At 40.3% G+C, this 12,071-nt stretch overlaps 1 protein-coding gene across 1 annotated transcript; it reads right to left on the reverse strand.

Moving 5' to 3' along the window:
• Positions 1-7,724: 7,724 nt before the first annotated feature.
• On the reverse strand, positions 7,725-11,616 carry MED10 (mediator complex subunit 10). Its single transcript, XM_040064667.1, has 4 exons — positions 11,452-11,616; positions 11,193-11,276; positions 9,760-9,862; positions 7,725-8,684 (listed from the first exon to the last, which is right to left on the reverse strand). Exons 1-4 carry the CDS (start codon positions 11,571-11,573, stop codon positions 8,589-8,591), a joined length of 405 nt encoding a protein of 134 aa, XP_039920601.1. The 5' UTR covers positions 11,574-11,616; the 3' UTR covers positions 7,725-8,588.
• Positions 11,617-12,071: the final 455 nt, after the last annotated feature.

The following is a 12,071-nucleotide window of genomic DNA, read 5'->3' on the forward strand; positions in this document are numbered from 1 at the left end:
CTGCCCTTACTGGGGCTGCCTCAGGACTGTTGCAAAGACAGCTATTATAAAAATGGATCAGAATAACCTTTTGCCTCATCATCACAATTCCCCAAATACTGCTGCCTCTGCAATACTTTTTCTGTTTCTATGCCAAGGAGATAAACCAGCTTCAATAATTTGCAGCAATTTATAATTATTGATGAGTCTTCAGGTTGCCTTCTTTAAAGGGAATACATATCCCATTAACCACGTATTTAAGTATTAGGACCCACTTCAACCCCCTCGTATTCTACCATCAACTGGACAAAATTGTGTGGAAATTGTTCTGCAGTTTCCTAGCTCTGCAGTTTACCAGATCGCTTAGAGAAAACAGACCAGCAAAATTGCTATAATTACTTTCAATTTTTAATAGCTCTCTTGTGCTGTGGCTTTAATCTGTATGAAATTGCTAAAGCACTGAGTAAATAAAGCAGCTCTTACAGCTCACAAAGCTACAATATGGGCACAGCTTCCTGGAGAATGTTCAATACTACTACACAAAGTTCATACAGTCAGTTATAAAAATAGAAGTTAGTAGAGAATATAGAATTATAGTTAAAAAAGGACCCCTGGATTCCTACATGAGAAAATGTCAGTACCATATGATATGCACAGTGTGGTATGGAACCTTTAGAACCTCACAGATGCACAATTACTGGTTGTGTAGGGCTGGATGGCTGCATACCTGTACATTTAAATACCATTTTTATATCTGTTTATATGTAATCACTAGCATGCATCTGTGGCTGTTTAAATGATTGTACAACTGCAGGCTATGACAGTTTGAACTTTTACATATTCATTTAAATGTGTCTGTGTTTACTCGACCAGCCCCGGAGTGCAGATAAGAAGATAAGAAAAGGAAATGCCAAAGCTGTAAGACAGAAATTCTTTTTTTCTTCAAAATGCATCTGATGTAGTTCCCACATGGCTTACAGGGGTGAGTTAACATACTACAATATTAAAACTCAGTCTATTAAGCTGTTTTAAAATTAAATTTAATATTATATCAGTGTCAAGAGGTCTTAGGCACAGCAATATAGTTTTATGCTGGAGGATCTTTGTGCAAAGGAGGATGTCTCTATAACTCTCACTTTAATATTTACTTTCAAAAATCATACATCCCTGATCGAGCAAATGCACATGTGGCTACGGTCCTTTACCTTTGCCTTCATTTAGAAAAGAGGATTTCTAAACATTCTATCAATGTTGACAAATCCTCTGAAAAAATACTGGAGAGTTTTATACGTGAACTGAAATTGACATATACTTTATGCAAATGTTTGCTTAAAAGCTGTGTACCTTGTCTTTGCCTTAAATGGCATGGCTCTGGATAAATACAGTGTGCAGATATCTTTGTAGGTCAGGATTCTGACTTGCCAACTACATTTGTAATCCTGAAATGATAAGGAGGAACACTTCAATCACTGAGGAACAGCAAAGGCAAGATTTTATATTAAGAGAAGTATGTATTAGAAAAAATCTAACACTGCTTTTGGTGCAGGGAAGGCTGTTGGAGCTCCCTAAAAGTATGTGTGTGAGTGTTGGACATCAAAGATGTATAGACAAACTCTGGATTCCTGGTTGCCTTCAACAAGATCAATTATAAAGAATCTTAGAACATTTCAGGTTTTAAAAAGACTGAAGTGAATACTGGAAACAGTTCAGAGAAGAGTGGCAAGTATGATCTGAAGCACACAAAGGCTTCTGTATGAGGAAGAGCTAAACAGAGTAGACTGAAACCTGGAAAAAATATGATTGGGAAGGCAATGCTGCAATATTCTATACAACCACAAGTGAAGAGGAGAGGAGGTGTGTTCTCCATACATCTTCCAATGCAAGCACTAAGAATTAAATTAGTGAATGACTGAATCAAAACAAATGAAAGCAGACTTCTTCACATCATGCAACTATGAACCACAGAACTCCTTGATGTGAGATTTTGTAGATGTTGCAGTTTAAAGGCATTCAGAGGGCAGCCCAAAAAATTCACGGAGGAAAAAAATTGAGACTTAGAAAGGTCAAAGGTAATATACATCAAGATGACGTCACAGAATCACAGAATTCTTTAGGCTGGAAAAGACCCTCAAGATCATTGATCTCAACCATTAGCCCAGCACTGCCAAATTCACCACTAAACCACGTCCCCTCGTGCAGCATCTACAAATCCTAGATCAGTGGAGACGGAGGAAGCAGAGCCAGTCAGTCAGCTGTGTACTGCTACATTGTTCTGAGGCACAATTTTCTCTGCCTGTAAATCCTCTCTTCACATGCCTGTGATCTTTCCTTTGGCTGATTGTGTTCCTCAAATAATGATAAAAGGTAACAGCAACAGCAACATTTTATGGCAAGCTTTGTAACTGATTCTATGATAAATTTTGGAGACAAAAATATGAGAGAAAAAAGGAGGTTTACTAATGACTTTCTTTCTTTTGCTTTCACCATGATGTCAGTGAGTTCCAGCATGTACTCCTAAGGATTCTTTCCCCTCCACTCAATCTATGTACAGCATCTAAGCTGAACATCAAGTTTGATTTTTCTTGGAATCGTAATGCTCTGCAACCCTGAGTATCAACCTCTAGAGATGACAGAGGTTACATGTACCCAGAGCAACTTTAGGAAGTCCACTTATATAAAAGCAGAAAGTCTGTCCAAGGAAACAGCATTATCTGTGAAGCTACATGTCTTCTGCAGCGTGCTGCAAAAGCAGAGAAATTCCCAGGCTAGCTAAAAAGCAATGTCACATAGTTTATGCCTAAGGTCTCTGAAAGAAGAAATGTTGTAGGGTTTCTTTAACTATACTTCTCTTAAACAGGATTTGCTGTATCACTGAATCCATCTTTTGTTTTATTGAGTAGCAGATGCCTATTCAATTATTCATTTAAGTATTGTAACCTAATAAGTGATGACCGGAAATTATATTAAATAATTAGACTGAGTGACATCTGGTGTTTGATTAGACATCTATTCAAAGACATTTTTATCTGCTGGAACTTCTTGAATCCTATGCTTTAACTAAATCAGACAATGTCTCAAAAAAGTATAAGTCAAATGTAATAAAATAGTTAGGTAATAGTCCATTATTGAAAATGTAGTAATACTTTAAAATAAATATTTAAAATACTTTAAAACAAATAATAGGCTTGAAGATGGAATTTCTCATACATTTAAATGAAAATCCCTTAATTTAGCAGTGTGTTTTTAGGTGACTGAGGGTAAAATATTTTCTCCACAAAAATGGGACCTACCAGTGATTTCAGCGATAATTTTAAGTTTCTCTTTGTTTACTGACAAGGACTGACAGTCCCCACAATGGTACAGAAGTGGCTTGGTATATGCCACTACATTTATGTAGACACAGGAACTTTGAATCCCTAGTAACACTCCAAATAAAAATTTATGAATGTCAACAATTAACATGAAGAGTAAATGCTATTTTTTTTTCTACAGAAATTATATTAATATGACCCAAGTAACTTATTAAATAATGCAGCATGACACTAATTTGAATTAGCTTTTCCCAGATTATATATAAAAGTAGCTTTGTCTTCTTTTGCGGAATATTTGGATAAATTTGTCTAATATAATGAAATTGCAAACAGCAAGTCAAGTAGTTGGGTCAGGTCTGCAGGAAAATAAATTTTAAGTGCCATTCCTTAGCACATGAAGGGACTTTTCTTCCAGGAGAGGAGAAAGAATTGTTTTGGAATTTTTCATACTGTTCAGAAAGATGTTTCTTTTTTACTGTCTGCATTACATCTTGTTGAGACTAAATACAATCTAGTTCTCAGAATGAAATATGTCACAATACAGAAAATACAGATTCCTGATTTCAGAGCATTACAAGAGCTGTTACAGAAGTATCCTTTAATGTGCGCTTGCTTTTCCATTGCTTTAATTAAGAAAATATACAGAAGGATCTTAAGCATATGGAAGTAATTGAGATACATGCAGCAAGCAGAGTTTTCTCAGAGCAGGGCAGATATTTGTGTCACCTTGGCTCTCTGCTCTGCAGCGCTGGAAGGACATCTGGCACCTGCCCAGAAACGCTGCAGCTATTAATCATAGTAGAGTAAGAAATGACTTTGTGTTGAAATATGAGTATCCAGAAATATTCTTGGCAGGGATATTTCTCTATTATGAACTTAGGAAACTGAATGTTTGGAACACTTCTTACATGTTTTTTAAGCCTATTCATAGAATTCACCTTTTAAATACTTTTATTTAGCAAGGTTTCAGTAAAACTACAAGTTCAGTGAGTAGTTTCTAACTGATCTAGTTAAAATCTCAAAGATCACTTCGAGCAAAAAGAAGTGAATTGCACAGTTTATCTGTTCTATTTCTGTGATCAGAGAAGAGTCAAAGATGAGATTATAGAGTACCTGGGGTAACTGCTAGAATCACACAGTAAGCACTTTCAATCACTTGGGAACTGCATTCATCGAAGAAAGCAATTTATAAAAACATCACAATATGAAATATTTGTGAAATTGAGAAATTATTCCTGCCACTTAGCAGTTCATCCAACTGAATTAGAAAGGTCAGCCTCTGAATGCCAAATTGCTCTGCCTAGGATGACTTTTTTGCCATCAAGAGACTCTCTTCTGAGTGGTATGAGAGAAACAGATTGTCTCAGGCACACTGGTGATTCATCTTAAGCTGAGAACTGGCTAACAGTGACAGCACCTTGATCTGCATGAGGGAAAAAAAAACCAAAACAAAACAACAAAAAAACCCACAAGAGCTATAGGTTGGATAAACCAACAGCTGAGCAGCATCCAACTCCTGTAGCAGCTATGTCTGTCCCTGTCAGACTGCACAGCTCTGCATTACTTATTCTTCACATGGAGGTTTAAGCAAAAAATATTTCAAGGACAGGGGAAGGCAAGGCCCCCAACTGCTTATCCTTCCAGTAAAAAAAGGGACAGAGAGGATGCCGAGCCTTAACAGGTTGCACCAAAATCCTTAGCACCTTCTTGATCTGTTTCTTTCTGTGCCTGAGCAAAAGAATTTTACACTGACTTTGTTTATCCTAAACAGAGTATAGGAGCACATTTTAAAGAGCTGTGTACTGAGCAGCATTATCCAGCATCTTCACATCTCACAATGTATGCAATAAAGATAATTGTTAAAAAATCATTACCTGCAACACATATTGCCTATTATTTCCAAAATCTTACAAAAAATTCAAGGATGCACTTGAAACATGTATGGCTTCAAACTTTCCTTTGAGATAATTAAAAGGCAACAAAAATCTACTTTAGAAGCTTTGCTCCCTGGCTGATGCTGTTTTAATGTTACCTTTAAATAAAATTCCATCTCACCTCCAACCACACAATCCAGGTAAGAGAGTGGGAAAGAGGAAAGATCTAACAGTCTCCTTTACCAAATGCCTTGAAGGTTATCATCAAACAAAGCAGACATCAGGATAATTCAGACGTGCTCCTTTTCAGAGAACCAATCAACAAATGAGAAAATTAGCTTGGGTTTTTCTATTCCATATGCATTTGGAAATGGAAAAACACCATTGTTTCTAGTAATTCTCATTCTACATTAAAAACTCATATGCACTCATATTCTGGACACCTTTTTTTCTCTGAGACAAACATAATTTACAACAGTTACCTCTCTTCAATATTATGCTAAATATGGACAGTTGCAGCACTGGCAATATTTGCATCACTAGCCCAGAAACATGAAGTGAAGGCAAGCATAAAATAACAGAATAAGAAAGTATCAAAAAGTTGGAACAGAAGCCGAGCAGAACATGAAACCTGATGATTTAACTGAGAGTTTTTTCTGGTTCAGGTTTTTATGTAGGTTTTGTTTGTTTTGGTTGTTGGTTTTTTGTAGTTGTTGTTGTTTTGGGTTTTTTGTTTGTTTGGGGTTTTTTTAAATTTATTTTTATTCCTAATGTATATATCCACCACCCAAATAAATGTTTTCTTAGATTCCTCACAAAACACAGGCAGCTGAGATTTTGTGACAGTATGACCTAATGCTATTCCCTAATCCTCCATCTCCATTAACTATCCCAGTTGTCATGTTTACTACACCACCCAGACATCCAGGGAAAGCTTGTGATCTATGCTTTGGCTGTAAATCACCTCTCTGAGCTGGGGAAGCCTCAAACCTTCTCATCAGCATGCACGGGTGTCAGTGTTATGGGGGTAGCCATCCTCACTGTGGCCAGCCTTGGGCACTTAATTAATTAACTAATGACAACAATAAATCAATACTCTTACAGAGCAGACATTTCACACATTTTCAGGGCCTCTGGGCTGTGGAGATGCTTATCCCTCTTGGCTTTCTAACACCAAGCTAGTCCCAGGATAAAGGGTGATGGCTCAAACTGAAAGTGGGCAGGTTTAGGTGAGGTGTTAGGAAGAAATTCTTCACTGTAGGGTGGTGAAACACTGGAATGGATTGTCCTGAGAAGCTGTGAATGCCCATGGCTGGAAGCGATCAAGGCCAGGTTGAAGAGGGCTTTGAGCAACTCCCCCATGGCAGGGGAGTTGAAACTAGTTGCATTGGAAGGGACCGTAAACCTGAACTTTAAAGTCCCTTCCAATGTAAACTAAGAATCCACGAGATATAAGTAAGACTTCTTGGAAGCACCAGTTTTCAAGAGTCCTGCTCCACCAAATCTGACACACAAGCTGGTGTCAGTGCTAGGTGACAGAATACTTCAGTATCTACAGGCCTACTGCGTCCTAAATATTCCCTCAACTATCAATTAAATACAGCTTCCCCTGCCTGCTGTCAACAATTTTGCTCTTAAGCTCCTTTTCCAACTACATTATACACACACGAAAAATCCTCTTTACCCTCTTTACTTGTGTCCTATATACATCCTGCTTGGCAGCCACAGGCCTTGCTCCAACAGCTCCTAGGGACCCAGGGCAATCCAGCCCGAGCCAAACACAAACATGGAGCGCCTTTTCCTTATCACTCCTTTTCCAAGTTCATACAGGAAAATTGTGAAGGAGAAAGTGATTAGAGGTGGAACAAATACAAAAAAAAGCAAGTACACAGGGCAGGGTAACATCAGGCAGTAATTAGATTAATTGAGACTGGTAGGTAACAAATTTTAAAAGGAACACCTAGTTTTCCGTTTTCATTTTTCCTCTTGCTATGTCAAAGTTTGGTGGTACTTGACACCATGGATGGGCTCTGCTTCAGGCAGGTAACTGAGCACAGACAGTGCTTCAGGTGTGCAAGCTATACCACCAGTAACTCCAAACATGCCTAAATCCCTGTTAAGTCTTCAGCAGACTAGGCAGGCCTGCTTTGGAGCACATGCATACAGCACTGTTTTGGAGCTCCTGCCCAAAACAACTCCATTTAACAACCAGAAAAAAGTTAAAGTAATAAAATAATTTGCTGATACAAAAAGTCAAGACAGATCTGATGGAACAAACGTAAGCACAAAGAGCTCCAGCTTCACAAATACCCAAGACTAAAAGGGCTCCTCTTGCTCCTACTTACAAACTCAATCTATCCCACAAGCCTCCAACCCCCGGATATCCTGTTCCGTAGTAGGACTCCCTTATCCGTGAACAGTTGCAGATCCCACAGACGAGCTCACAGCTAACCAAGGCTTCAGGTGACAACTGCTGATCCCCAGAATCTCCTGTTTCAGGTACTAAAATAGAAATTTTCATCATAAAACCAAAATACCAAGCTGATGCCACCTTCAGATATAAAAATTTAAGAGACAAGTTTTGATTGGATCTTAACACATTGTATTTCTATCAGCGTGGAACTGAGGAATACACTATTTTTTCACAGCTTTCAGTTCACACTCCAAAGAGAAGCATACAAAAGAAGAATGTCAGGATTTAGATTTTTTTCAAATTTTTATTCAACAACCTGCTTGCAGAAAATTAATAAACAAAAGCTTACATTAAATACTGTACAAAATATTAAAGTCGTAGAGGAGCTAGTCCCCAGGTATGCTCACTTTTTATATCCTCAGCCATCTGCACTGCAGCTCCCAGAACAAAACAAGATCTGAAGGTTTTCCTGGCTGCAACTAATTATGACACATGAGAACTGCAGCCCTTGACAGGCTCCTGCTCAGTAGAATTTGGCAAGACAAAAGCAGTCAACTGTTCATACTGGAGTAAAAGAAAAACCCCTGAAGTTTACAAATGAAAAATAATCAAGTGTAATAAATGCATTTCTCTTAAAAAACAGATGAGCCCACAATCCTGAGGCACACTTTTCAGAAGAAAAAAGAAACAACATGTTTTTCTGCTATGGAAATGCACTTTGTGGAAAATGCTCTGCATTGATGGCCTGTAGGCAATTACATTTGTCAAACCCTTCAGGAAAGAAAAGCAGATTACCATAAGAAGTTTCAACCACAATCACTGAGTAGAAGTCTTCAGAAAAATTCAGTAGCTTCAGCCCAGAACCATGAACAACCATCAAGCTCCTTTAGAGTCACCACTGCCATTTTTAGTACAGTTGTTAGGAGGGCTTGGATTCCCTCTCTCTCCATTCAATGTTTTTATAAGGTGGTGTCAATTTATGGGACATTTTTAGAGCTATCAAAGGCCAACTTAAGGAGGAGGATCTTCCCCTCTAATAGCTTTGTACTTTGCCATATCTTCTGGGAACACCTTTGTCAGTTCTTGAATTAAGAGGCTTTTAAATTTCTGGAAAGAGAAAAAAATGCATATACATCATCTAGACAATTCATTTAGGTTCCCTCAAGCAATGTTACCTGATGAACAGAAATGTTTATACCCAACACACCACTCAGTGAAATGAAGGACCCCAAAACCACACAAAGAAAGGAAGTTCTATTTACAAAATCCACAGAAAATGCCCAAGTGAAATCTAGCAGGAATGCAGACTAAAACCTCCTTGAACTCCCCCAAAAATTCACTTGTGTTTTCTCCTAAGAAATACAAAGCAGTTGGACCTCTCTAGTAAACCCTGGTGCACCAATATGTGCTTGACCTCATCAAGGAAAGCTGATTAAGGACATGTCCTCTTGATTTGATATGGAATCCACTCCACCTTCAAAAAAGCAACTCACACCTGCTTTAGAAGTACACAATTTCACAAACACAGAGAATAGAAAGAGAAGCTCAGGACTTATCTCCGTATGTCTACATTCTGCAGCACAGCTTGTTATCCTCCACACTAAGTTCAGCCAAACAAAGAACATTCTCAGAACTCACTAAACTTCCCTTTCTGATTGTTTTTCTGCAGTAGTTCTAGGAGTTAAACAGTATCACAGAATGTTTAGGTTCATACTAAATGAAAGTAAAAGCTGAGAAACCCCTAAACATTGGCTTGCATTTTCAATCATTTTATAAAGATTAACCAACGATTATAGAGCATATTTAACATTTTAACCCTCTGCTATCCATTCATGACTGGAAAAATACCCCATTTGTTTTGCTTATCTCTAAGTCTGCACATGGCAAAATTACACACCTACAAAAAAACCAAGTAAAATATCTCTACTGCTACCTATAGCTTTAACCAATATAAAATCAAAGTGAAAGTGCATCCCCAAGTGTGGGATGAACTACAGGTTTCCTTTCCTGAACAGGGTATATCAGCATCAATTAAGATACAGGGATGCAGAGCAACTGCTAAGACAAATCACATAATAACAGAAGTTAATAACTGCACAAGTGAAAAATACCCACATATTTACAGAAAAGTAAAAACTTATCAAATACATTATTGCATTATATTTCCATTAATCTGGTTTACCTTCATAGTGTCAATTTTTCCTTTCACTTGCTCATTTTTAGCCAAAGCTCGCTCCAGACACTCTTTAGTGTAAAGCTGAGGGTTGCGGCCTTGATCTATGTATCTGAAAATAGAAAAGACATTACTAAATGACCATATTCCTACTAAGATACCTTCCAGGGTACAGAATTACTCATCTTGCTGTCATTTTCTTTCTACTGTTATCCAAACTGTGCATATTAAAGACCAACACAGTTAAACTTGGCCATTTCCAAAGGCAGCTCAAGGATGACGCCATGGCCAGCAAACCTGTTTCCAGAAAACCTGGAGGGCTTTGAACAAAGTAATAAAAGTACTCAAAAAATATATATAAATATATTTTTACCAGCTCCTCACAGGCAATAAGCAGAGATGCTCAAAGGAAGATGGTCCTTTTCCAAGCATCTGAAAAGGCACTAACCAGGAAGTGGCCTAGCTAGGACATGGTGAGCACTAAGCACACGAGACTATGGCACCCAGCAAATCAAGGATGAGGAGGAGCTGCACATACCACAGTAAAGAGTAAGCAATTAACACTACAGTATCAGCAAGCCTATGTGCAATTTTGTTCCGCAATACAATTCCTGGCAAAGGGACACTTGCTGGAGAGAACATGTAAGAGAGCCATCATAAATCTACAGCTGGAGTAAAAGCCCAACTGAAAAAAGCTGTGTACAGGCAGTAACACACTAGAGTACAGCAGACCAGTAAAATCTGGACTTAGAAGAAACACTAGTAAATTAACTTGTCAGCTATATCACAAAAGCTCTCCAGTATAGCTCTTCCTCTATGTTCATTTTTCTTTTAAAGCTCCAATTCTCTGTCAGACTGCCTCTCCTTAAACTAAATACCTGCGTACTGACTTGCAACTTTAAATCCTGATCCTAATCTAGTGTAAAAGACTGTTTTTAAAAATGAAAGCTGACATACTAAATGGGTGTCCCTGCCCATGGTAAGGGTGTTAGAACCAGATGTTCTTAAATGTCCTTTCTAACCATACCCATTCTGTGATGTTACAAAATCACTAAATTCGGCAGAACTCGTGTTACTGCGTACATATGTAGAATTCAAAAAAATATCTCAAAGGCCAGGCTGGACAGGGCTCTGAGCAATTTATCTAGTAGGTGGCATCCCTGCCCACAGTGGGGGAGGTGGAACTAGATATGCTTTAAGGTCCTCTCCTACTCAAAGCATCCCCTGGTTCTATGGAGACAGGTGTATATTTTATTAGTTCTCCCTCTGTGCCTTCTCACAGGCAGAAGGTACTTCTGACCTCCTCCTGCCGCGTTCTCGTGAGACATTCAGAAGGACCGAGTTTGAGACAAGCGGCCTTCTGCCAAAATACCCACGCTAGGAAGCAGGCTACCTCGAGTCACGACTGCGGCACCTCCCCTTCCAAGCACACACAGACTTACTCAAAAACTTCCAAGGGCACGCTGATATCGTGAAGCTGCTGCCGGCATTTATCGATATCCTGCAAACCCGTCACCATGAAATTCCTGTTAGGAAGAAAAACGGGTCGGGATTAGCCGATTTCGGGGCGGCTGCGCTGCCCCTGACGGTGGGTGCGAGGCCAGGCATACTCAGAGAGGGAGAGCGCCCTGAGGCACCACCCCGGGCCTGGAGGGAGAAAAGGCCCCACAGCCCGGCCCGCCCCCGACAACGGCCCCTCACAGTTTCTGATTGAGCCCCGTCTGGCTGCTGGGCTGGAAGTCGCTGACGATGATGCCGAGCTGCCTGATGTTCTCCACGAACTTCTCCAGGTGCTCCTCCAGCGAGTCGAACTTCTCCGCCATCGCCGCCGCCGCCTCCGCGCCGCGCCACTTCCGCTCAGGGGCGCCTGCGCGGGAGGGAGGCGCGAGGCTGGGTGGCCACGCCCCCCGCAGCGGCCACGCCCCCGGCAGCGGCCACGCCCCCTCCCCTCGCGGGCGGTGCCGGTGCCGTCCCCGCTCCCGCCGCTTTCGCGTGAGGGGAAACCGGGACAGCGCCGGTCCAGCGACCGCTGCCCGACGCTGCGTGTTCGAACGTGTCCCGTGTCCGCCGGCTCTGAACCCTCTTCGGGCCTGTGTGAGAAATACAGGCGGTGACAGGCAGAAGTTCTCCTACATAATACACCCCACACTGGAATCATCTGGGGAGTAGCAAAGCGTAGAAACACGGAATCGCGGAGTGGTTTGGGATGGTAGGGATCGTCTAGTTCTCTGCCATGGGCAGAGAAAATCTCCCACTAGACCAGGTGGCTCAAAACCTCTTCCATCCTGGGCTTGACCACCACCAGAGATGGGGCATCCACA

Source organism: Hirundo rustica, chromosome 1 (assembly GCF_015227805.2).
Source record: "Hirundo rustica isolate bHirRus1 chromosome 1, bHirRus1.pri.v3, whole genome shotgun sequence".
NCBI classification, from domain to species: domain Eukaryota; kingdom Metazoa; phylum Chordata; class Aves; order Passeriformes; family Hirundinidae; genus Hirundo; species Hirundo rustica.

Excerpts from the sequence above, each read along its gene's own strand:
- MED10 (XM_040064667.1), bottom strand. The coding sequence starts at position 11,573 with ATGGCGGAGAAGTTCGACTCGCTGGAGGAGCACCTGGAGAAGTTCGTG. Across the intron at positions 11,277-11,451 it reads ACGGGGCTCAATCAGAAACT|GAATTTCATGGTGACGGGTT; the intron begins GTGAGGGGCCGT and ends TCTTCCTAACAG. Across the intron at positions 9,863-11,192 it reads GTGCCCTTGGAAGTTTTTGA|ATACATAGATCAAGGCCGCA; the intron begins GTAAGTCTGTGT and ends TTCTATTTTCAG.